This window comes from Ambystoma mexicanum, chromosome 6q, assembly GCF_040938575.1.
Source record: "Ambystoma mexicanum isolate Mex_15411 chromosome 6q, UKY_AmexF1_1, whole genome shotgun sequence".
Lineage (NCBI taxonomy): Eukaryota > Metazoa > Chordata > Amphibia > Caudata > Ambystomatidae > Ambystoma > Ambystoma mexicanum.
In genome coordinates this window covers 39,814,896-39,841,991 of record NC_090937.1, presented here as the reverse complement: position 1 = coordinate 39,841,991, position 27,096 = coordinate 39,814,896, and the positions used below count along the sequence as shown (strand labels likewise).

The 27,096-nt window shown below is 47.9% G+C and overlaps 1 protein-coding gene across 6 annotated transcripts in view; it reads right to left on the bottom strand.

The window, feature by feature from the left end:
- Nucleotides 1–2,743: 2,743 nt before the first annotated feature.
- PTPN13 (protein tyrosine phosphatase non-receptor type 13) overlaps nucleotides 2,744–27,096 on the bottom strand; it is a 1,388,150-nt gene continuing 1,363,797 nt past the window's right edge. For all 6 annotated transcript variants that reach the window (XM_069630435.1, XM_069630437.1, XM_069630436.1 and 3 more), the window contains 2 exons: nucleotides 25,208–25,270; nucleotides 2,744–3,564 (listed from right to left, as the gene is read on the bottom strand). In XM_069630435.1, coding sequence (XP_069486536.1) covers nucleotides 3,484–3,564; nucleotides 25,208–25,270 — 144 coding nt within the window. In that variant the 3' untranslated portion in view covers nucleotides 2,744–3,483. The remainder of the gene's footprint in view (nucleotides 3,565–25,207; nucleotides 25,271–27,096) is intronic.

Sequence of the window (27,096 nt, the reverse complement as noted above, 5' to 3'; positions counted from 1 at the left end):
CGAAGCTCGCCAGCCGGCCTCCCACCGGGGTGCTTCGGTGGGGGCCCGACCCCACGGTCGGTTCAATCCTGCTTCGACGAGGCTTTGCCGCCTTGACCTCCTTGGCGACGACGGCGGGGTCCGCCAGACTTGCCTCGTCCTCTGTAGGCCTCCTGAGCCGACCGCTTGACGGTAGGTGGAGAAATCGCTGCCGGAACTTTTGGAGGCACCCTTGCCTCCGCTGCTTCGAAAGGGCGTCCGTCGTTGTTGCAGAACTCCAAGGGCCCGGGCCGTCTCGGTGTCCGCTTTAATGGCCTGAAGGGAATCGTCCACCGTTTTCCCAAACAGGTTGTTCCCATCGAAGGGCATGTCCAGGACTCTGGTCTGAACGTCTTGACGGAAGTCCGTAGCCTTGAGCCATCCACGCCGCCTAAGGCAAACGCCGTTGCCCAACTGGCGGAACCCAGTGTCGGCGATGTCCGTCGCAACGGTAATGGCGTGGTCCGAAGCCACCTCACCTTCCTGCAGAATCTCCAGGGCTTCTGCCCTCTTGTCTTCCGGCAAGAAGTCCAGCAGGGGAGCCAGTTTGTACCAGAACTCCCTGTCGTAGCGGGCCACGATAGCCAAGGCGTTGGCCGCTTTAATCGTCGTCGCCGCAGACGAGATGACTCTGCGTCCCATAGCGTCCAATTTCTTTCCCTCGCCGTCCGGTGGGGAAGTCGATGTGGAGGCCGCACCCCCCCCCTTTCTTCCTGGCCGCCGCGGAGACGACGGAGTCCGGGGTAGGCTGCGCCCGGAGGCACAGGGGGGCCGTGTCCGGGACCCGGTACTTCTTCTCGTACCGGTCTCTTCTAGCTGGCGTCGTGGAAGGGTTCTTGAGGAGGGTGAAGCCCTCATCCCAAATGTCGTCCAATAGAGGCACTGAGAGGACCGTCTTCCTCTTGGCCTCGCGCCGCTGATAAAGGAAACCTTCCTTCTTCTTCTCCTCAGGGCAGAGTTGGAAAAGCTCGGATGCCCTGGTGATCATGGAGTGGAACGATCCAATCTCGTCGGGCGGAGAAGCCCTGGTGGGAGGAGACGACGGTACATCCTCGTCTTATACCTCGTCGTCCGTACCCGTCGCTGCCGTGTCAGTCCCCGTATCATCCCCTCGGGTGGACGGGGAGGAGGGCTGGAAGGGGCGCGACGGCTGAAAAGGAGGCAGAGGGTGGATCCTTCTTTTCTTGGTAGGGGGAACACCAGAAGGTCCCGGTTCTGGGTCCCCCGACGGGAGAGGTTCCGTCGGCAACGGTAGCCTCGTCCTTATCTCTGAGCATAAGGACTGTATAGCCAACAAAATGGCCGCCGAGTTGTCTCACGGCGCTGGCAGAGGGGAATCCGACGGGCGATCAGGGGCCCCGTCGGTACCCTCGACGTCGTCGTCACCTGCGTCGGGATCCATCCCGACGGGCCGGTCTTCTTCCACGCCGAGGCCGTGGCTTAAGACTTCGACCAGCTCCTCCTCCGAGGTTGAGGCCGAATCTACGACGACGCCCTGCCCCCCCTTTTTCTTCCTCACAGGGGATTTCACGGGGGTCCTATCGATGGGCACAAAAGAGGACTCCCTCCGAGGTGGCAGGGAGACTCTGAGCCCCGAGGTCGCCACCACTGGTGTAGCCTCCACAGGCTGAGCCAGGGCTGCCGCAACAGTTTCGATAGAGGGCTTGGCCGAATGGATTAAGGCCTTCACCACCCTAGGTGCGCTCACCGCCTTATCCTTGAGGGGGGGGGGGACACTGCCTCGCTCCCCCTCCGCCTTCGAGCTCGACCGGGGCCTCTCCAGGAGCTTCGCCGGGTGCTCGGCCTTCCTCTTACCCGACCCAGAGCGTTGGCTCGTGGTTGATGGTGCCGGGGAGGGTGCGCCCTGCCTGGCGCCCGTAGAGCCCGACCGTTCGGCGCTCCCGGTGCCAGCGGACTCGCGGTGCTTGGCCTTATGTTGGACCCCCGTCGCCGGGGCGTCCTCAAAGGTCTTAGAAGACCGCTCGGCTTTCTTCCTCTTCTTCTCGCCGGACGGGCTCTTCCCTTCCAGCCAGTTGGCGAGACGTTGATGGCGGTCCTTCATGGTCCGCTCCGACATGTTGCCGCAACACGCACAGTCCTTCTCCACGTGAGTCTTGACCTCATGTAGGCAGTAAAGACAAAAAGAGTGTTCGTCCTCCTTGAAGACGTTCTGCAGCTGGCATCCAGGGCAGACCCTGAACAGCTTTCCGGGCGTCGAGCTCCCCTTCTCCTGGGCCATGACCGGGCCTGAGAAACTTCTGGAGTCCTCCAAAAGCGTAGCTCGACGAAATCTTCACCCTTGAGGGGCGCAGACGAATCCGACACGGGTCCCCGTTGATCGGATGGAGAATCGGTGGAGCTTGAGGCTCTTTTGACCGAAAAAACGAAGTTTTTGAGAAAAAACGTGAAAAAATAGCACTAACGCTCGAGAGCAATAGCACGAGGATCCCAACACATGAACGTGCGGTAAAAATCTGAAGATGGCTGCCAGAGGCGGTGCTTAAGTAGAGGGCAGTCATTGGCTGTGGTCAGTATGACGCAGAGACCAGTGATTGGTTATTACTACGAAAGACAGATCAGAAACGAAACTGATACTGGTTTTTTCTTTACCGAGGATTCCCAGCCTGACGACAGGGAATATTCATGAGCATGTGAATCCATGCCAGACCCCATGCTGGAGAAACATGCCACTATAAAGGAAGGAATGCAAAGTCATTGAGCCATATAGTTTAACATATATTTTTTATTTACAAAGACCAGTGATAAAGTCTAACCATTTATATGTTCAGACAATGAGTAATTTATTTTTTAATTAAAAGTATATAAATATTTACATGAAACTCTATAAACTGTGATAATTACAATAAACATTTCCTATGTAAATAGTCGTTTGTGAAGAATTAAATACTGCTTTTCAAGTCTCCCCTACAAAAATGGCCTAATTTATGAAAATACTGAAATAAAAGGTTCTGCTATAAACAAGCGAAACATTTAAAAAAACAGACTTACAAAGTGCCCAGGTAACAAAGTCCACCAAGATAAAATACTGTCTAATTTTCTATCCCTGCCTCCTTTCGCCCGCCCCGAGGAATAAAAAGCATATACAAAAAGTAGTCAGGTGGTTGACTCAATTTGGCATCATAACATTAAAAAAAGTCCAATGTGGTTATTCATTCTAGAACTAGAACGGAATGAGGAAGCTGCAAAGGAAATGCAACTTTTTAAATAGTATTTACTGTTATAAAAAGACCCCTCCCGACATCTGTGGAGAATCATAGTGGTATAGCTTGTTTCTGAACATTTGACTGAACTTCAAGGAAGTGGCAAAGTCAGAATATTCTGGTATGGCAAGGTTGGAAGGTGATAACAAACATATACAAATGATGAGCCGCTCTTCCCTGCATTTGGCTTCCAGTTTTTTTGTTCTTCCTCTTAGTGATCAGGCACCAAAGTGTTTTTTTCTGTTTACTTGCACTTTTGCTTCTCCTCGACTAGCAGGCACTTCAAAACATACAGGATGACTTGATAGCAGAAAATATACTGTTCCTAAGGAAAGAAACAACAAAACATACATTAACAGAGTACATGATGTAGTGCATGTGCCTAAGGAATTTGTAACTAGACTAGACCATATCAGCATTAACAATGGTGATGTGTATGGCATTTCATGTAAATCCAACCTGTGACATCCCTTGGTTCTGAAACTATTGCATTCTTAATTTGTGCAATCGGATTTGATTGTGGAAATGCACAGCAGGTGGTGCGCTTAAACAAGAAGAGTATCAACCACCTACAAAAAATATTAGGGCAGCCGTCATACTAAAGTCCTCAATGAGACAAGAAAGCTCCTAATACATCACTGCCTTGTTTCAGATGGAAGGTCCCCCTTTTCAGCTTTTCATTTACCAAATAGAGACTGTTAGCACACTGGGCTCCTGCCCATTGAATGAAAAAATTGGATTTGGAAGGGTGATGTCTATGCTGCCGTAATGTGGGTCCGGTCCTGTGGCAGCTTACACGTGAGCGAAGGGAATCATGAGCTGAGGGTTTGGGAGAGAGATGTAGGGGGGGGTTCCCTACACAAATGGTGCAAGGGAATCAACATAGTGTGGCAAAAGGGTGAGGGTAACAGAAAGGATGGTGGGGACCATTCTGACATGCAGGACCAGGGCCTGGTTTAGGGCTTTAAGAGCAAGCAGATGCAGGGGAAAAGGGGATAGAGGGGGGATTGCAAGGGTTTCTACCCTGCATTTTTCCAATCTGGGGTAGGAGTAGAGAAAGGAGAAAGGGTCTGAAAGCAACAGGGATGGTATTCCGGCTTACTGGGATAGGTGTGTTACATATAGAACGCAGCATCAAAAGTAATTCAAATAAAGGCAGCTCCAAGTTTGGCCATAGAACCTTTCAGACAATAGGTCTCAAGAGCTCACTAGTCTTAGTCCAAAACATCCAGAGAAGCAGAAGTTGCAAACCATTGACCTAAAGAGTTTAGCTGTCTCCTTTAAGCTAAACTCCAACACCTAAATCTTGTTTAAGCCGGTGCATCTCACATGGGGTAATATTCTATGGAATCCCATCCCTCTTTTTGTTTAGGTAGAAAACAAACCTAATCAAATTTGGATAAAGACCTCATTAGATCAGCTTTTAGCCTAAGACAGTTTGTTCATCACTAAAGACAACTTTGTGCAGCAAATCACCTTATGGTGTTATAATTATAACCAGAGACCATTACAGGGTGCAATATAACTGCATTTAAAAAAAAAAATCCTGCTCCTCTCCGTTTTATTTTGTGTTTGTTTGGCAGCATTGTAATAATTGCCTTTAAAAGTACTGAACACATTTCACTTTTCCCATTGGTCAATTCACTGCTAGCAATTTGAGATAAATACAGATTCAGCTCATCTCGCAGGAAAGGACAGGTGAAAAGACTAGGAAATGTTGTCCAGTCCTCATTGCAAAAATATTTGAGAGAGGTGTTTGCACAGTTTTAGAACTTCAATTAAACAGATTTAAATCTAATTCACAGATTACAAAAAGGCAAATCAGTTCAGTTAGTCTCTGGGAATGGTGGCTAAAGTCAACTGCTGTATTAATGTTCCTTTCTCCAACATGTTACCTATATTCTTCCCGAAACATTCACTCCCTCTGAAGAGGCAAAGGTGTTGCTGGTGCACTCACAAATTAATGTGGGCAACAGACTACTATCGAAGGGCTGCATTAAGATAGATTCAAGTTTGTAAAAAACAAAAAACTGGAAAGGTGGAATAAGTTTAATTAGGAAACCTGTTTTGGGGTGTGAAAGTACTGAAATTCAATAGTTTAGGCAATCTTTCAGAAAAGTTCAAAAGAAACAGGATTATCTGAAAAGATACCACTATGAAAGAAGTATGTTGTACAGAAGAGGGTGATTAAGGGTTCAAAGATGTTGTGGGTAATATAGGATGGATCATGTTAATGTTTGTGCATTCTTAGAACTTGGAATGTTTAGTCGGAACTTCTCTTTGCTGCACACATTTCAGCAATCTAATAAACTTCACATGGTAGATGGAAGAACCTGTCTAAGCATTCAGGCTCCCTTTGTGACTATCAGTAGGATTAAAGTGAGAGGAACATTTGTATGTTTTCCTCACTGGTTTGGACTCTTTGCCCAATGTTACAGTCCAGTAGCATGGGCTCGAGTTAGATGTTCCCTTCTCCATCGCAAGCTTCAATGCTTCAGCTTGTAGCCCTTTTTGTTATCCAGCAGGTGATATTGTTCAGCCTCCATGTTATGCGGTTACAAGTGTCTAAATATACAGAGGCAGCTTCCAGTCAGATGTGGATTTGGGCATCATCTGCAAATATTTTAAAAAGTTACTGCTGCTTCCGGTTCACCTTAACAAAAGGGGCATATGTACATATTGAACAGTAATGGCTGTAATGTGGACTCTTGAAGAAAACAGAATATTTACGGAGTGCAGTGCAGTGCTCGAGTGTGGTTTGCTGTGGTTTTCCTGGAAGTCTTTCGTTTCTGGCATCTAATTGGGAGGCAAACCCCTATCACAACCTGACTTTGCTTCTACCACAAAAATCTGGTGCTCGAGTGTGGTTTGTTGTGGTTCGCTGGGGGAGCCTAGAAGACGAGGCGGTGGTGTCCCTTACATAGGTACTGAATTTTAATACCAATTTCTTCCTCACTGACTACGAGTTCTGCTATTACTCGAAACCTAAGTCCGGCATCTTGGACCATGGGATCTTTTCACAGCTTGCTCAGCCTGAGCAGGGCTCAGTAGCCGCTGCAGCAACTGCGAGCTTGTTAAAACCTTTGAGCTGCTTGGCTCAGCCATGCCTCTTTCCAGACTTTGTATTTTGAGTATTCAGTAACAATTACTTGTATTTTGCAAAGCAGTGACTGTGGGCCTTTCCTCTCTTTTTTGTTGTTGGTGGAAAGCCTTTGAGCTGTTTTAATTGGAAACATCCGACTAATTGACCGGTGAGCCTATGAGCTCCTATTTTGTTTTCGCAATTTGGGAAACAATTTGTTTTCATCCCCATTAAATCATCAAGATGTCCCGCCTGTATCACCTAAGAAGCTGAGTGCTAGAGGATGATTTAATAGTGCATGAATTAGACGATGCTGCGTGGTTGGGTAGCAACGTTGCAAATCATTCCAAATCTATTTTTAAACCACACCCCACAGTTCGTTGTAAGCTCAACCTATCTGAGAGTCACTTTATAGTGGATAACCAAGAATTGGCTGGTTCCGGTATCAAATTTACTGGTAAACGGATCTGCAGTGTCATCCATTTCAACGCCAATTCATTCATCTATAAGGGATGTATTAATAACAAATACTGACTATACCCTCACTGCCACAACCATAAAAAATACTATAATGGAGTTCTTCCCCACTAGAAGGACTCACAGTTTGAATAACGCTAATCAGGTGGCACTAGAGGAGCCCCCCCGATTTTGGGAGGGAAGGAGAAACATCAATTATGCCCTAGATTGAAAGTCCAAAAAGTGAGAGGTGAAGAGAGAGATTGCGTTGTGATTAACAACAATTCCCTAGATTCATCCTTTGAACTTAATGCTATCCCGGGACCTAGGGTTGTACCAAGATAGAACCTCAGAAATCTTGCTACAATAAGTGGAAGAAAGCATTGTTGAATACCTCAATCTAAGGAAATCCTGGGGCTTTCTGTACCAACTGATCCAACCCCCACATTGCCGGCTTTAAACTTTGTTTTGACCTCTCTGGTCAAAGTTTTGAGTCCTTAAAAAGCAAAGTTCAGCAACACACAGGCATTTTGTTAGAATTGTCTAAGGATGTGGATGATAGCGAAACCACATTGGTAGCTTTAAAATCCGCAATAAATGTCACGATTGGGAATGCTCTAGCAGAAATTAGATTGGACACAAAAAATCAATCTGAATCTCGTCCATGCAGGGCAATTGGGAGGGAGTTATGGTTGAACTGAATTCACTGAGCAGGGCTCTCAGGGAAGCAAAGTTAGGTGGCCATTGTCTGAATCACAATAGGCGCCCACAGGGTTCGGATATAGCTATTTCGGCCGATGTGACGAATCTTATGGATGACACTCCTTTATCAATGTCCACAATGGAGGAATGTGTGCGATTGGCTCAGATCTCAGAAGAGGTCTATTTCAGAAACCCCAACCAAGTGCCAGTCCACTTAAAGAAGAAGACTTGGTGAAGAATCCTAGTGAACTAATTCCCAAACTTAATGGGAAAACCAAAAAGAAGCGGAAAAGGTAAAAAAGGGAATTGATGGGAGATCGGGTGTCTTCAGATCTACGTGAAAAGAAAACAAAGCAATAAAGAAGTAAACAGACCAGGAAATACGACACCAATCAGTTTATTCAAAGAATTACATTTACTCATACTGGAGAAAAAGGATCAACTAACATGACTATTGACAGTGAAGGGGAGGTAGTCGCAGGAAATTCTGGCAAAAGGAGAAGAAAGGGAAATAAGCAATCCAACCTGAAACCTGTGGCACCTGAAGCAGAGATTACTGCTATAACAGTAGGAGTGCAAACATAAACACAGTGTGAAGCCAGAAAGATTGCTCCAATTCTTCCGGAGAGGAAAATTGGGCGTAAAACCATTAAAAGGACTTTCATTGCAGTCTGTTAACCAGGCGGCTGATCCAAAGGATTTGAGTTTAACTAGTGCAGCAGATGCACATACTCAGTCCAGGAACAGAAAAGACCGCCAATCTCGAATTGAACAAAAGGAATCTTGTTCAATTATTGCAACTTCTACCGATATGATATGAGATATATTTTATTTGTATCGCGCTCATACACAAGCATTTCAGAGCGCGACGAGGCAAGGGGGGGAACAAGGGAGGACAAAACAACGATCTTACTAGGCCCAGTGACATTGAGAATGCGCAAGTGCATGGGAGAGGGGGAGGGGAAAAGTGCAGAGGGGAGAAGTGGAAAGTGCTGAGGAAAGGGTAAAGAACAACAACAAGTGGTAGCGCAGCCAGCAAGGTGGCAAGTGCTAGGTTTAAGGCACAGACAAGGGGTGACTGAGAAGTGCAGATAAGGGCACTGTAGCGTTACAGATACAGACCCAAGTCCAGGGATTGCCAGGGGCAGTGCGAGTGTGTGGCAGGGTGGGCTTGTACCTGGGCCTGGTGATCAGAGGGTAACCAGGTGCAGTGTGCCGCAGCCGACAGATCAGCAGGGGAGAGGAGGAGCAAAGGCAGAAGCAAAGAGGAAGGTCTTGAGGTGCTTCCTGAACCGGAGATGGTTCTCCTCAAGTTTCAGAGTGGCAGGGAGGCTGTTGCAGAGGAAGGCCCCAACCAAGGGCAGAGATCTACCCCCAACTCATTGCTTGGAGAAGCAACTGACCGTGAGGGAGGTGGAGGAGCGAAGAGCTAGAGTGGGAAGGTATTTACAGAGTGAAAGTTGAAGGTATTTTGGAATCAGGTCCCAGAAAGCCTTGTGGACAATGCAAAGGGTCTTGAATTTAACCCTTGCTGCCACTGGCAGCCAATGAAGAGATTTAAAGGCTGGAGAGATACGGTTGCAGGGCTTGAGGCCAAGGACAAGTCTTGCAGACCTATTCTGGGTGAGTTGCAAAGGGCGGAGAGTAGAAGCAGGCAGATTTAGAAAGAGGATGTTGCAGTAATCCAGCCTAGAGAGAATTAGGGCTCCAGAGACAGTAAGCTTCTGGGGGAAGGAGAGGAAAGGAAAAATACCTCTTAGGAGGTGCAGTTGGAAGTTTGACTTCTTAGAGACATCAGAGATGTGAGCAGAAAAGGAAAGCGTGGAGTCAAAGAGAGTGACAGGAAAGGAGGGTGTGGGTGTGCCGAAGAGGAGACTCTACGTCTTACTGGCATTAAGGCAGAGATCATTGGTGGCACACCACTTCTGGATAGCAGACAGTCAGTCCGAGATGAGAGAAGAATGAGATCAATTATGTTGACGTCCTAGATTATCTAAATCTAAGGAAGTACCTGTCCACTTCACTTGCTCTCTTAAAGAGACTGCTCCATGTTCTATCTCCCAAGAAAGAAGACTGCAGGGACCGCATCAAAGGTCGTTGGCCAAATTGTATATACAACGGATGCCAGTCTCAGGCGCAAGAAAAAAAGCCTTTGAACCGGAGTATGCTCCTGTCAATATTTAAAGGTGTTCCAGATCTATATTATATTGCATCAGTGGATATTGAGTATGTACGATGCCCTTTTCTCCATCTACAGATACTCCTGAAATCGGGGTAAAATCTAGTCTGAGTGTAAATGTAATCTTGGAAGCTAGTACCAAACTTTTAGATGTGGGCTATGAAGTCTTTTCGGAGTTACCTGACAGATATGCCCCTGTGAATAGAATAGTTGACCCAATAGAAAATAATTACAGCAGGGATCAGAGGAGGCAAGATGGACAAATAAGGGGGCATGAGTCACAACAATTTGTGGCAAATTCACAAGTCTTGGCTTTGGTGCCTGAAATTGTGTCCCAAATTCTTCAGAAACTGTCTGCCAGAGAAATTTCAGTCAAACGGAATGGTGCCCGCCGCAGTAGCTCGGAGCACATGGCCCCCACCTTCGTTCCCACTCCAGCTGGAAAACTCTGCAGCTCCATTCTCACGCTGAAGCGCAGCTGCTTGCAACAATTAATAAATGTAACACACCAATAACAGTATTATAGTGGTCAAGGCCCGTAAACCTGTGACCTGCATAACCCAAATGTTGTAGATGATATAAACTCTTGAGTGATTAGTACAATGACATGATACACTACTGAGGGTCTTTTGATCAACCATTATTTAGTGCATGCATTAATCAGAATGTATTTTCTTAGCTTAGCTTAGATAGTGACCACCGTATCTCACAACGAATGACCTTCACCCATCCGGAGCACAGATGTCGGACGTCAATCCTCCCGCCAACCAAGCAACCAACCCGGAGGAAGAGATGATGCCCACACCTAAAACACCACCCCGGCTGACCAATCCAGGTCCAACGTAGCATCATATGTTAAAGATGTCAATGTACTATATAAATGTGTTGCAACCTTGATGTGGTCAGAGCGCTCTCAGAGATCTAGATACTTTTCCTTGAACTCTCGCAGCCTGCTCTTTTGTGCCTTATTCCCTGTCCAGGGAGTATCTGTATTATTCATTTTTTCACGTAGAGTCGGGGAGGGCACAAACACTAACATGGGATCCGTCCCTAAAGCAGTCATAGAGGAGGTTGTCCATTTCTAGGTATAAGTGTACTTGTGTCATCCCTTGCTCTTTCATCTTACTTCTGAGGTATATAAGATTAGAGATGGGCCAGTAGTTCAAAGGTTGACTTGGGTCTAGAATATGCTTTTTTCCACAGTGAATAACAATTGCATGGTCGAGTTGGTCGAGCATGGTGTCTTTGGGGGGAGTAATTCAGAAGAGCTTTTCTGCCCAGGAGAGTCTGCTTCTGAGCAGGGCTTAGTAGAAGATAGACATCTCATTTTATTTGCCAATTTAAGAAGTTGGCCTAGGCTGACTGGTTGGAAGGCATATATGTGACGAATTGGGCCCTTAAAAAGAGAGCAGGCAGAGGTGAGATGTGCCATGGTAGCCTAATGCATCCAAAAAGCATTTTGATTCAACCTGCTTTTTGATCCTTTGCTGGCCTCTTTCTTTGCTTCTTACAATCAACCGTACTGGTTGGACTGGGTATCGCTGCTGCACTCTTCCTAAGCTGTAGTTGCCTTGCCACTTTTAAAACTTTTGGCATAGTTGCCTAATCATTTGGGGTGGGGGGTGAAGGGGTCTATCTTTGCTTTACTGGCCTGGATATATGATTGGCTGTTAGATACTCTACCTTAGATCTGTTGGGAGTCATCCTGGGTAGTATCCAGCCGTTGTCTTCTCCGTGGGACTATTTCCTTGCTGGATGAACACCCCTGCTCCCCGGGTTCACCTATGATGCTTGCTGAGTACTGCAGAGTGTTGCAGACGTTTTCTTTGCCTAGTGGCTGGCTTCTCTAGGCATCGTCCACATTGAGCTTACCTTGTCTCTGCCCTTTCTGGGCTGTTGGCTCAAGTTATATAAATGTGAGCGCCCAACTGGTGGTTAGCCCGATCCAACCCTGACAATCCATGTGACCTGTGCACCTGCTATTTCAGTGTCAGATTTCCAGGAGCCAGTGCCTCTGGTTCCTGTATCCATGGCCACCGCTGGTTACGCTATCCTAAAGGAAATATTGGTGTTACAGTAACATTTACAACTTGTTTTGTGGAGTGAACTGGAACCTGAAATAGTACCTACTGCACGTTGGCTCGCGTGGCCCATTTCTGACATTGCTTGTCCATTTACGCGTCCCCTCCCCCCATTTCCAGGAACTATATATCTAGTTCTTTCCTGTTAGGGTAGTTCTCTATATTGTGTTTTACAGAGTGAGGTGGAACCAATGTTTAATCCATTACTGTGTTCTTTTTAACAAACAATTTTACTTAATTTCTTGCAACATTGCATAATGCTAGGAAGCTAGACTGATTTCATTTGCATTAATCTCATACAAAAGTGTGGCAGAGCGAAGCAACAAACCCATAGCTAAACTTGTGATTTATGACGGGTTATTGCGGCAGCCACACGTCAATTACGAGTAATAAGTGATGTCCTAATCCAATGTTTTAGCGTTCTATCCCCAGGAGATGGAACAAGTTACTTACCTGTAACTGTTGTTCTCCAGCATGGGCCAGCATGGATTCACATGCTCATGAATATTCCCTGTCGTCAGGCTGGGAATCCTCGGGAAAGAAAAAATCAGTTTCTGTTTCGTTTCTGAACTGTCTTTCTACTAGTAACCAATCACTGATCTCTGGGTCATTCTGCCCCCAGCCAATGACTGCCCTCTACCTAAGCCCCTCCTCTGGCAGCCATCTTCAGATCTGGTAGCACGTAAAGTGGCAGTAGGACCAGGAGAAGAGCCACAGAGGGGTAGGAGGGAGGGTTCGCATGTGTATACATGCCAGAACCATGCAGGAGAACAACAGTTACAGGTAAGTAACTTGTTCCTTCTCCAGCATGGGGTCTAGTATGCATAGCTCTCAACCATTTGTCTCGCAAAGGCGGGTGAAATCACTCGATTTTGTTTGTGGCGGGTGAGACGCCCATTGGAATGAATGGGCGTGCAAGAGGCTTGGCGGGTGAGTCAGCCCTTTGCAAGGCGGGTGACACCCGCCAAAAGCGGGTGAGTTGAGAGCTATGGGCATGCATTCACATGCCCATGAATACAAGAATACATAGCAGTGCACACATGCACAACCATGGGAGGTGGCAAGGATCAACATTAAGCATTTCAACAACTCAACATTAAGCATCTCTTACCTCCTCACCAAGCTCACCTTCAAGCGAACAGGTTGCGCAGCACTGCCTGGCTGTCACGCCCTCCGGTTTCCTAGGACATTCTTATGCTCAGGGGAGAAGCCCATGGCGTTTGCCCTGGCGTTTACAGCAACGCCGACGCCACCGCCGGTAATTAACTACATCTCCCAAGAGGAACGTGCCTGCAAGGAACCTTTGGAATGTTTTCACTTTCTTTTTGCGTGCGTTTCACGCCTCCTTTGTATTCACTTCCTATATTTGGCCTCGCCCCCGGCAAGCCGGTGCTCCTAAACCATTGCGTTACGCGAGCTACGCTCCTGGGATAAGTTATTCTTTCCTTGCTTACCTGGTTGCTGAATTCCACCTTTGCTTTGGACCTTGTTATCCTTGTTATCCGTTTTCCTGTCTTTGATCAACTCCCCTGCCCGACCACGGAATACACATTGGACTTGCTTTGGGTTCTGCTCCTCATGTCTGGCTCCGGGCTCCCTTCAATCCCGGATTTTCCAATCGCTCCTTGCCATCCGCTCCCCGAGCGAAGAAAGAAACACCACTTCTAATCTCTCTCGGAGTGTCGTTTTCCGCGCTAGCAAGTACGGCGCTGTTTAACTACACACTTGTTGGTTCTTTATTTGCTTTGCTGTGTTGCTCCGCCCCCTTGGATCTTGAGACACTTGGCTCCTGGCTTCACTCCTTGGATTGTGGGACGCTCTGCTGTTTTTTCCCGCTTATTTGCTTTCGGAACATTGGATTCTGCTTTCACTCATTGGATTGGGGGACGCTTTGCTGTTGACATCACTGATCCATCATTGGGGGAAGTCTTTGGTCCCCCTTTTTTTCAAGCAAGAACACTTCCCCTGACCTTCACTCACTCCCAGTCTTGTGTCTTGTCACAAGTAGGTATTCCGCTGGAAAAAGGAATACACAGGTAAGCTTGTGGGGCTCGGAGGGGGTAGAGGGACTGGAATTGTCAACAAACGGTATGTAATCTTTTGCTTTGTTTGTTTTCTTCCCTCTAGCTCCGCTGTGCGTTCCGCCTTTTTGCCTGAGCCCTTGGCCTGACAGGTGTTCTTTTCCCTGCAAGCTGTGCTCTCAGGAAGGAAGTCTGAATTACTTTAGCGGCATCTAGCCCAAGTGATCTCTCAGACTGATCGTGGAACATACGAAGCGCGACACTGGCCGACTCTGGACTCCTCCCTGGAATCCCGGACGATGCAGTAGAATTGCGTGAAGGTGTGCGTCGATCTCCTCATAGCAGCCCTGCAGATGTCCAGCAGGGGCACACCAGACAAGAACGCCGTGGTAGCAGCGATCGCTCTGGTTGAATGGGCTTTCGGACGGCCGGGCAACGTCTGTTTGCCAACCGGTGACAGTGCATGATGCAGCCGGAGAGCCATCTGGAAATGGAAGCCTTCGAGAGCGCCTTCCCTTGGTTCACAGGTCCAAAGCTTACAAACAGCTGTGATGTCTTCCGAAGACTCTTCGTGCGGTCCACGTAGAACTTCAGCGCTCTAGCCAGATCCAGCGAGTGCAAAGTCCTCTCAGCCGGCGACAAAGGCGACGGGAAGAAAACAGGTAACACCAAGGGCTTGTTGAGATGGAAGTCCGATGGCCCCTTGGGCATGAAGGAGGGGTGCGTCCTCAGCACTACCCTCATCTTGTGGAATGTCAGGTATGGAGGTTTACAGGAGAGGGCCTGGATCTCTCCCACTCGCCGTGCGGAGGTGATGGCCACATGAAACGCTGTCTTCCACGACAGGAACTTCAACAGTCCTGAATGCAGAGGCTCGAATTGCGGCCCTATGAGCCTGGTCAGCACCACGTTGAGCTCCCACGCCGGGGCCAGAGCCTTCACCGGCGGGAACGATCGGAACAGTCCTTTCATGAACTCCTTCACCAGGCGATGAGACCACAGAGATGACCGCCCCGGAGTTCTGGTGTAGCGGGAGATAGCCGCCAGCTGGATCTTGATGGAGGCATGTGCCAGCCCCGCCTTGGCCAGCGATAGCAAGTATGGCAGCACTTGAGGGGCCGTAATCCACATAGGGTTAATCTTCTGTGCACGGCACCAGACAGAGAACCTCTTCCATTTGTGTCCATAGCACTTGAGTGAGAGTCGAGGACGCCCTGGCCTTTGCAAGAACCTCCTTGCAGTCCGCTGGGATATCGTACATTCCGAACTCTAGTGCTGCAGGAGCCAGGCCTGCAGGTTCAACGATCCAGGGTCGTGATGAAGAATGGCGCCTCCTTCCCTGGCGAGAAGATCCGCGTCCGTCGGTAGTTTGACCGGGGGGGGCGCTGACATGTCCACAAGGTCCGGGAACCAGATCTGCCTCGGCCACGCCGGTGCGATGAGGATCATCCTGCACCGGGACCGTCTGAGTTGACTGACGAGTCACAGCAGCAACGGGGGAAACGCATACAGGAACAGGTCATCCCAGGGGAATGAGAAGGCATCGCCCATGCTCCCCGGCTGGGGAAACTTGCTGGCGAACCTCTGACACTTGGCTTTTGTTGCCGTTGCGAATAGGTCAATCTGGGGATTGCCCCATTGTCGGAATAGGAGATCCACTTGATCCTGCCGAAGTTCCCACTCGTGGCACGAGCGCAGCTCCCTGCTGAGTGAGTCAGCAAAGGTGTTCTTTATTCCTGCCAGATGGAAGGACACCAGGAACATCCCTTGGACAACGGCTTCCTTGGATAGGGCTGGGGATTTGGTGCCCCCCTGATGTAGAAGATCGTGGTGGTGTTGTCGGTGAAGACCCTTACCACCTTGCCCTTGGGGGACGGAAGGAATGACCTGAGGGCCCGGAACACAGCTCGGAGCTGCAGGACGTTGATGTGTAGGGACCTCTCCTTCGGGAGCCAAAGGTCTCTTGTGTGGAGATCTCCGGTGTGCGCTCCCCATCCTTCTAGAGAGGCGTCTGTCATCACCGTCATCACCGTTTCCTGATGTGCCGGGGTCTGGAAATCCATAGCCACTGCCAGATGCGCGCTGGTGCCCCACCACTGGATCGCTTGGCAGAAAGTCTTGTTGAGTGAGATCCTGTCTTCGAAGCTGCCTGCCGCTTGCATCCAACGGGCGTCGAGAAACTCCTGCAGTGGTCACATCCGCAACCTGTATAGGCGCACGAGGTAGATGCACAAGGACATCATTCCGAGTAGGGACTTGATGGACCTCACCCTGGCCACGTCCATGGTCAACAGCTGTTGTACCTTGCCCAGGATGGCCTTCATCCTTTCCTCCGATGGCGAAGCCAATCGCGCCACTGTGTCGAGCCTGGCTCCCAGGAACAGGGCGTCTTTCGACGGTACCCCGTGGGATTTCGCGAAGTTGATCGAGAATCCCAGATCCGTGAGCAGTTGGACGGTCTTCGCTGTGTGATCGACGGCGAGTTCCCTTGACTTTGCTAGGATGAGCCAATCGTCCGGGTAGGGGTAGATGTGGATCCCCTGCAGGCGCAGCCGCAGCCGCGTCGCCACTGGTGCCAGGCACTTGGTGAAGACCCTGGTCACCGACTTCAATCCAAAGGGAAGGGCCTTGAACTGATAGTGTCGCCCTTGGACCACGAACCGTAGGAACTTTCGATGTCCTTTGAGAATGGGGATGTGGAAGTAGGCATCCTCCTAGTCAAGCGATGATAGGAAGTCGCCTTCCTCCAGCTGTCCCAGCACTTGCTGGAGGGTGACCATCCAGAATTTCTGGGACTTGATATATTTGTTTAGATGACGAAGGTCCAGGATGGGTCGCCAACCGCCGGTCTTCTTTCGGACGAGGAAGTACCGCGAGTACACTACATACAGAGCCCTGGAGCCTCTTTGGGACGAGTTCTATCGCGCCCTTTTTCAGCATTGCTCGTACCTCCAGAAGTAGCTGTGGGACGGGGTTTTCCTTCCTGGCCAAAGGTAGTAGACGGGGACACTTTCTTTAGAATTGCAGAGTGTGCCCGTGGGCCAGCACGTCCAGCACCCAACAATCGGTGGAGATGGACTCCCACACGCTGATGAATTTTGCCAGCCGGCCTCCCACTGGGGTGCTTCGGTGGGGGACCGATGCCGTGGCCAGTTCAATCCTGCTTCGCTGAGGTACTGGTGCCTTGGCCTCCTTGGCGACTATGATGACCTCCAGCATTGCTGCAGCCTCTGTAGGCCTCCTGCGACGATGAACGGGCCTTTGGAGGCACCTTGAGACTTGCCTCCGGAGGTCCGAAAAAGGGCAGCCGTCGTTGATGGAGAGAACCCAAGGCCCGGGCCATCTCGGTGTCTGCCTTGATGGCCTGCAGTGACTCGTCCACTGCCTTGCCGAACAGGTTGTTCCCGTCGAAGGGCATGTCCAGTACCCTGGTCTGCACATCCTGATGGAAATCGGTGGCCTTAAGCCAACCACGCCGGCGAAGGCAAACGCTGTTGCCCATCTGGCGAAAGCTGGTGTCAGCGATGTCCGTGGCCACTGTGATGGCGTGGTCCGAAGGCACCTCGCCTTCCTGCAGGATTTCAAGGGCTTCTGCCCTCTTGTCGTCTGGGAGGAAATCCAGGAGGGGGCGATCTGGAACCACATCTCCCTGTCGTAGCGCGCCATGATCGCAAGGGCGTTGGCAGCTTTGATGGTCGTCGCCGCCGACGAGATGACTCGCCGTCCCATTGCGTCTAGCTTCTTCCCCTCGCCATCTGGTGGGGAAGTGGAAGTTGATCCCATCGTCCCTGCCTATTTCTTCTTGGCTGCTGCAGAGACCACCGAATCCAGGCACGGCTGAGCTCTGAGGCACATCGGGGCGGAATCCAGGACCCGGTACTACTTCTCATACCGATCCCTCTTTGCAGGAGCCGTGGATGGGTTCATGAGTAGCGACAGTCCTTCGTCCCAGATGTCGTCTAATAACAGTACTTAGAGGACGGTCTTCCTCTTGGCCTCCCGTCGCTGGTAGAGGAAACCCTCCTCCTTCTGTTCTTCGGGACAAAGTTGGAAGAGCTCCGAAGCCCTGGCGATCGTGGCATCGAAAGAGCCAATTTCATCGGGAGGGGAGGCCCGGGAGGAGGTGATGGGAGATCTGTCCCGTCATCACCACCGTCGTCGGTCCCTGTCGTCGCTGTCTCCGTTCCCGTCTCATCCCTCTGTGGAGGGGAAGGAGGTAAGGGTGGAAAGGAGGCAGAGGATGGATTCGCCTCTGCTTGTTCGGTGGGCTTCCCGACGGTCCAGATGCTGCTGGATCATCCGCTGGGGTTAAGGGCAACCTTGTCCTTATCTCCGTAGACAGGGCCTGGATAGCCATCAAGATTGCTCCCGAGTTGTCCTGTGGCATAGGCACCGGCTGCGATGGGAGCAACGGCTGGGGAGTAGGGTCCTCCGTTTCCTCCACGGTCCGCGGCTCCTCGTCGGCTCCACCGTTGCTTTCTACGTCCACCTCGTCGGGATCCCTCCTGTAGGACCGGACTTCCTCGAACTTCTTGTCCAGGATCTTTGCGACGCCAGCCAGCTCATCTTCAGAGGTGGTATCTGTGTCCGTTATGGCTACCGTGCACCCCCCTCTTTCTCCACCCAGGGTTTCACAGGGGTCTTATCAATAGGCTGAAAAGAGGATTCCCTCCAGGGTGGCAGGGAAACTCTAGGCCCGGAAGTCGTCTCCACTGGGGTAGCCTCCACAGGATTTGCCAGGGTCGCCACGACTCCTTCGATCAAGGCCTTAGCTGGGTGAATCAGGGCCTTTGCGACTTTGGGCACGCCTGAGGCCTTCACCTTGGGGGGGTCACTGTCTTGCTCCCCCTCGGCTGCCGCCATCGGGATAGACCAGGGCTTGTCCTGAAGCTTACCCGGGTTCTCCGACTTCCTCTTCACCGAGCCAGAGCGTTGGCTTGTGGTTGATGGCGTCGGTGACATCGCGCCCTGCCTGGCAGCCAAGGAGCCCGAACCATCGGCGCTCCCGGTGCCCGCTGACTCGCAGTGCTTTGCCTTTTGTTGGGCCCCCATCGCCGGAGCGCCCTCAAAGGTCTTAGAAGACCGCTCAGACTTCTTCTCATCTGCTGCTGGGCTTTTCCACCTCCAGCCAGTTGATGAGTCGGGTACGACAATTCCTCATTGTCCGGTCGGACATGTTCTTACAAAACGCACAGTCCTTCGCCACGTGCGATTTGTCGTTGTGAAGGCAATAGAGGCACCGAGAGTGCTCATCTTCCTTGAAGACATTCTGTAATCCGCATCCAGGGCAGCTTCTGAACAGCTTGGATCCAGGCATCGTGTTTCCTTTGTCCTGGGCCATGTCCACGCGAGATAGGCCTCAAAGATCTTCCGGAATCCTCCAAGAAGCGGAAACTCGATGAAAATTCGCCCTTGAGGGGTGTAGAAAATTCCGAAATGGGTCCCCGTTGATCGGAAGTAGAATCGGTGGAGCTTGAGGCTCGATTGACGGAAAAAAATAAGAGGAAACTTTTCGAAAAATTGCTAAACGCAGTAAAAGCTGGAGAGCTATATCACGAGGACTCCCAACACTTGAATGTGCGGTAAATGTCTGAAGATGGCTGCCAGAGAAGGGGCTTAGCTAGAGGGCAGTCATTGGCTGGGGGCAGTATGACCCAGAGACCAGTGATTGGTTACTAATAGAAAGACAGTTCAGAAACAAAACTGAAACTGATTTTTTCTTTACCGAGGATTCCCAGCCTGATGATGGGGAATATTCATGAGCATGTGAATCCATGCCAGACCCCATGCTGGAGAAAGAACAATACCTAGTGAACCTGTTTTCAGGGAGCAACAGTGTCCCTTTTTGTGAGTATGTTACCTCCCGAGTAGTTAAATCTACTTACTTAATTGCATACCCAAACGGCTCTATTGCAAGACAATATGAGACTCAAATTCAACATCAGTATTGCACTCATGACACAAGGGGCCCGATAAGGAATTACGAGAAACTCCTGATTCTGTAGGCTATGTTGCACAGAGGCTACTGAAACACTTGAACACCGGCTTGTATCTTGTGGGAGTTTGCATAGGATAAGAACCAGTTATCTGAAAGCATATAACAATGGTTTAAATGTAGAGGATCTCACTTTGGTGTGGCCCTCGTTTTTAAATGGATGTGACCACAATCAATTTAGTAGCGTGTTAGCTTCCTAATCGCTACACCTTTGTTTTTTGTATGAAGTGGCCATAAACAGAATTGTAACTATTTTACGTAATACCTAGTCAATCCTGATGGGATGCTTTTTTATACGTTTTTTGCAATGGCTTATGTAACCTTTTATGAAATATTTTTAAACTGGTAGGTTTAGATTTTATTTTTCAATAGTAAGAATGTTTTATTCCTGTTTCTATAGCATGCAGATTGAGTTTTTACATGTATATGTAATTTAATTGGTGTACTTTGTGTAATTATATCTGTTGTATATTCAAAGCCATTTGGCTAAGTGTATATTAAATAAATAAATATTGTGTTTTACGGAGTGAGGTGAAACCAATGTTTAATCCATTACTGCGTTTAACAATCAATTGTACTTAATTTCTTACATTACATAAGGCTAGGAAGCTGGACTAATTTCAAATGCATTCATCTCAACATTCTCTAGTAATGTCCCTCCATGTCCAACAGTCGTTCCACCCAACCTTTTAATCTCCTCCATCTCTAGGTGGAACAAGCTTACAAAAAACAAACATGGCTAGACACCAAAAAAAAAGAGACGAGCAGATTAGGGTAAGGAAAGTGAGGCGAGGGGTGTACATAATGGGGAATTACCGCCAACTAAACGCTATCCTTCCAGTACTTGCCAAAACATGGCAAAATATTCTCATAATAGGCATTTTTCCCACTTTAGCTTGGTTCATCAAATCGCACATCCAGGTACCAACCATAGGTGAAACCAGGTCCTTTCATCTAATAGTATCTTCATTGTACATATGTGAGACCTTGCAGGACCCACAAATTCTCCCAGTATGGAATTTGTTTAAGCACAAACGTGGATCCCAGCAGCACTGCCACACAGCTAAGCACAGTCAGCAGTCAGAATAGCTGATATCTTTTTTATCAATGTTGTTCCAGAAATGATTAAAGTTTTGACAGAACTAGAGCATATGTATCAGGTCACTAGGCCTGCGCCAAAACCACAAAGACCTAATTCAATGGTGTCCAGTACAGTCTTAGTAACAGTCGCAGTAACTGCTGAATTCAGTGAATCCTTAGGTCATGATTTTCTGGAAAATGTTTCCACTCGCTAGCTGCCAATTCTTTCTTTATCTATGTGACATTTCCCCTTAACACCATCCAAGAGTGACTCTTCTGAGGAGTTGAGTACCGTGTAAACCAACACAATTTTCAGTACACCTTCACTCATTTTCGTTTTTTTTCTCATTCGACTATTCGCCAGTCACTATTCCATGGCAGACGTGCATTAACTCCAGGATTTCTAAACGGGGCTGCTCGTCATTTGACTCTATGATTAATTTCATCCTCTTCTACTTGGGCCACTGGCAATCATCTTCCATAAAGTCATTGAATGTCTGAACGACGCTCCTTCTTTCACCAATCAATCTCTTATAGCATCCATAAATCGTATGCCAAGGTTCCCCAGAAGTGGCATGCATTTCTCCATGAACTGTTGCAGTTGCATCACTCTGTTCTGCACTATACCATTCTCAATGAGCTGCATGGACAGTCCAGCGCAGCAAGGTCTTACAACAAGTCTGTCTCAAGCACAAACTAAATGTTCTTGTTAACCACTCCATTCATCCCCTTTTCCAAGGAAGCCCATATGGGATCATCCAAGTTCTTAATTTATGAAAATGCCACCTGTTGGCGGAGGTTTCACTATCACACGGGTCTGATTTTCTTCAGTTAGCTGTTTGTCTCACATGTTGTTACTCGTACCAAGGTTAGTCAAAGATCTGGAGTGAAGTCCCTAGAGATTTAAGAATATTTGAAGTGGAGTGCAACTATGTTTCCATATGAGGCTTGTCCTTGGCCTCAAGCCCAGGGGTCGTATCTCTCCAGCACTGAAATCTCTGAATTGGCTTCCAGTGGCTGCAATGATTAAGTTCAAGACCCTGTGCATTTTCCACAAGGCCTTCTGGGCCCTGGGTGCTCAATACCTCCAACTCTCTCTTGTTAAATACCTAACTACTCGAGCTCTTCGCTCCTCCACCTCCAACTCCCTTAGGGACAGTCGCTTCTCAAAGCAATGAGTTGGTGGTAGATCTCTTTCTTCATCTGGGGCCTCCCTCTGGAACAGCCTCCCTGCCTCTCTGAAACATGAGGAGAACCATCTCCGGTTCCGGAAGCACCTCAAGACCTTCCTCTTTGCTTCTGCCTTCTCTCTTCCTTTCCCCTGCTGATTTCCTGTCCGATACTGCACTGGTCTCCTGGCTACCCTCTGATTTCGGGCCCAGATCCCTACCCGCCCGGTTGCACACCCGCTCGGCCTCCCGGCAACCCTTGCACTTGGGGTCTGTATCTGTAACCCTACAGTCCCCCCGACCTGCACTTACCCTTGCACCTGCCAACTGCTGGCCGCACTTCTTGTTATTGTTTTGATCCCATATACAGCAATGCCCCCTCCCCTATCCCCTGGCACTTTTCCCATCCCCCCCTGCACTTGCGCGATCTCAATGTCACTTGGCCTAGTAAGAACATTGTCTCTGTCCTCCCTCTGTCCCCCTTCCTTGCCTCGTCGCGCCTTGAAACACTTGTGTATAGGTGTATTACAAATGCCATATCATACACGAGGGTGTATCCATTTAAAAATGTGGCTGCCAGGGGGGGAATACACCTAGATACAATCTGCCTTGTGAAAGGTTTACACAGAGTACAGTATGCGTTGCAAGTCTTCTGCTACTTTGTCCTCACTGTGAGAATCTCCTCACAGAGAAGGATTTTTTGACTAGCGGAACTTGGTCATAAATTCTCTAATGTGAATCTCAAACTCAAGTTCAGAGCAGAGCGGTCGCTCGCGGAGAGAGGTGGGAAATCACACAGAGTGCATGAATCCAGATCAAACTTGGCTCTAGTAAGCAAGTACAATCACAGAAGGTATTGGCAGCTGAAACGCAAGGCTACCCAACTGCCATGATGCCCGAGCCTGATCCCAAGATGGCAGACACCCTTATTTGAGCTATTGGATTGTGGAACCGAGGGCTTGAGCTGGCTGAACTTAACATTCATAACATTGGATGATGTGGCAGAAAAGGCAAGCATAGATGGAGTGGAACCACTTAGCATGTCCCAATCACACATGACCGGGCTAATGATGAAATTGACACACAATGCTGACATTTCATTAAATAACTAGTGCCTAAAGCTAAGGTATCAAAATCGGCAGACACCACCACACGGTGTGGAAATGAAACAGTGTTCCAGAGAGCATGAGAAGCACAAGGAGTGAAATGGAGGTCAAAACAATTAGGCCACATACTGGGAAATTAAAGGAAGAGGAGGTGGTTAAACCCAATCCGCTAGATCGTCAGGGAGCTGGGGCTTACAGAATAGGGCAGAGCAATGCACCTGTTCTATGCCTTGCCCCACAAGCTGGCAAGAGCCAGATAATATTCAAGAGAATAAAGGAACTAGCTTGCTTGTGGCTGTAGCCCAGATCCTGGTGACAGCTGAAATTTCACCAGAGCTGAAAGGAACCTTTAAAGAGGCTGTGGTGCAGGCTCAGAAAGGTGATCTATTGCTAGGGGTTACAAATACCACAGCCTGAAAAAGATGCTGATACGGGGGAGATAATCCTTTACCTCAGAACCCCTTGGGCAAGAAAAGGCAACTTCAAAGTCTTTCCTCAGTAAGCAACCAAGGAGATTGCTACAGAAACAGATGGACACTGCAACGGCTTGCTCTTGTTAGCAAATTATAAAAAACCCAAATGCCTTATCAGGGAAACAGAGTTCATAAAGCGGATTGAAAAAGTGAGAAATTGCAGGGCCTCTCACCAGATCAACATTCCAGGATTCCTAGCCTCACATTGCTTACTTAACCTTTCTTGACTGGGATGTTGCTCTGAATGTTATTAAGTGCTCTGCTGTACCATGGACTACTTAGTTTGTTGAGTACAAGTATTTCTATGCAGTAGACTTCAACTACTGCATAGAAATACATGTAGTCAACAAACAAATACATGCAGAGCCTGAATGGAACAACAAAACACTGTTTAAACATAATGCAGGTCTGATATAGTGGTATGAATGTATCCCTCTGCTTTTCTTTTCAGGAGCAATCCTTCTTAGATGAGATGTTAAGAATCCTATACACACTAAATATGTGCTCTCAAAGGCACAACTAGGAGCAAATTAGTCAGTCATTGCAAAAGTGACATGGTCGTTTTGAGCATTAGGATGAGCACACTAGATTGCAATGTATTTGCCAATTTACAAACTATACAGGTTGCGAAGGTGTACAAAAAAGTAAAGGACAGTTACGTGTCAGCCATAAAGTTCCAACAGCACTGCACAATATTTATGAAATTGAATCCACAACAGTAGACATTCTGCAACCCACTGGAGAACAACACAACAAAGCCTCCTCCCTGAGGACAACAGCAGACTGGAACTCAAAAGGTACAGACAAACATCGAAACCCTATAGCAGGGGTATTCATTGATCCCAAATCCCTGCTTCCCAAACTAAGCAACTGACCTCTCCATCTTCCAGAACCTTTACACTTCACAGCAAGGCCACTGTGCAACCAGCAGCTTTATGCATACCAATAACACTAGTTGGCAGTGCAATGTCAGAGTTCTCATTTATTAGCACTATCACACATGGAGCCACACCAGCAGCTAATCTTGTGTCCTAATGTTGTAATAATAGATCTAGGGGGTTCCCCTCTGGACAAAACACATACCCAAGTGTCACTGCCAGAACCATACTGGTACTCAGGAGTCTGGTACTTCCAGACTGCACTCATTTATGCTACATGTTCTGCATCTTTCTCCCCCACAAACACGCCAACCCCTACTCTCGCCTTGCCGGGCCATTTGCAGCAAGGACATTAAAATGGCAGTGGTGTGCTATACAACACCATGTTACATTTCATTACATTACAAAGTGCCAATCTTGTGAACCTAACAGGGTGCCATATTTTTTTGTAATCAATCCTTGCATAATAGAAAGAGTAATAAAAGCTTGGCAAATTTCTATGAAATGTTTAACGGTGATAAATATTTGTTGTTTTGGTATTTTATGAACACGAAGAAGACCTTAAAATAATACCTAGGATCTGGCTGAAGACACAGTCAAAAACCTCTTCTACTCTACCCTTTGGCTACTAGCTCCCCCATTGCCACACTGTTACATAATTATAAAATGTGCATGCATGTTGTAAACTCAGTTTTTGATTCTGCAGTCTCCATAACGTCTAGGAGGCAGTCCACCCATTCACCTACCTCTGTCTGAATCATGCCATGCCTCTGAAGTCTCATGCTTCGTACCACGTCTGAAATGTCAAACTGCCAAAAAGAACAAACATGTTAGTATACATTTAGTGTGTATGCTATCAATTGCAAGTGCTTCCTAAAACTGCATCAAAAACGAACACAATTTTGTTTATAACATGGAAGAAGTTGAGTAAAGTTAATGCGTAAATAAACCCAGAACAGAGAGTCTTCATACCACATCTTCATTGTATAGTCAGAAGCCTTTCGTATGCATGGAAATAACCTGCTGAATGACTCGTTTTATAGGAATTGTTCTTTTAAACTAGGGAATAAGCAGTCATCCACTAAAGCTCAGCGACTAGAGGCTCAATAAGTATAACTAAAAAGTTTTTCCACAAAAAGATCCCTGCAACCAATGATTTTTGAGCATAGTGGGATAAGTAATTTGAGCCATCCAGCAATGTATGGGCATCAGATTTCTGCTGAGATAATGAGCAAGCAGTGATGCAGGGATATTTCTGATCGTGCTTTTTGGGGGCCTGGCATCTTTCATTTGGGAGAAACTCCTCATGGTCCAGTTAACTGTTCCTTTTAGATTCCTGTAAATCTCTGGACTCAACTGAAATAAGTAGAACAAGTTACTTACCCGTGATAACGTTCTTTCGAATGGATGTTTCTCCCACGTATTCATCACCTTTGATATATTCAAGTCTGCTTGCAACTTGCTTCGGAAAATGTCTTCATAGAATCGTGCGTCGTGCAGCGTTGAATCTTGGTCCTCGATGGTCTCCGTAGCATCCCTTGTAACGTCGATGCTGGTATATAGAACACGCATGCTGACGTTACCTCAGTTCTTAGTTTTTTCCATCCTTAATTAGCATGCTGTGTCATAGGAGGAGATAGTCTTGACGTTGCAAGAAAGGAAGGTGTAAAACACAGAAATTCTAGGCAAGAGGGGATGGATGGGAGGGCGATTAGGAATACATGGCAGGAACATCCAGTCGAAAGAACGTTACCATGGGTAAGTAACTTGTTCTTTGAATGGTTTGTGTCCTCCCACGTATTCCTAATCTTTGATAGACTCCCAAAGCAGTTTGAGTTAGGCGGAGAGTGCCAAGAATGTACTTATTTGTTTATATAATGGAAGACCGCTTTTCCAAATTTGGCTTCCTCGCCTGAAAAAGAATCTGCACAGTAGAATTTACTAAAAATATAAAGGGATTTCTGTGTTGCTGCTCTGCAAATGTGCCTCACTGGTACACCTCTTACTAGAGTCGAGGAAGCAGCCACACCTCTAGTGGAATGCGCCCTCAGAACTTTGGGTGAATCCTTGCCTGCCAACGAGTAACACTCAGTTATACACTTAACAATCCATCTAGAGATAGTTTGTTTTGTGACTGCTAAGCCTAATCTTTGACCAGCATAACCAATGAAAAGCTAAACAAATTGACGAATACTTGCAGTTCTTGTAATATAGAAACTTAGTACCGTTTTTGGGTCTAGACAATGTAGTCTCTCTTCCTCCTTTGATGGAGGAGGATAAAAAGATGGCAGTGCAATACGTTGTGCCAAATGAAATTCTGACACAACCTTTGGCAGGAAAGATGACTTAACCTTTAAAACTACCTTAATCCTTGGAGAAGGATGTGAAAGGTTGTTTGGAAGATAGAGCCCGTAGCTCACTTACCCTACAAGCAGATGTGATGGCTACTAAAAAGGCAGTTTTTATGATGAGCCTCCTTAAAGGGCATGAATGTAAGGGCTTAAAGGGAGAGTGCAAAATACCTCTTAGTACACGGTTTAGATTCCATGATGGGACGATGAAGGGAGTAGGTGGAAACAAATTTGTGAAGCCTTTCAGAAACTGTATCACAATCAGCACTTTGAAGTATGATCGC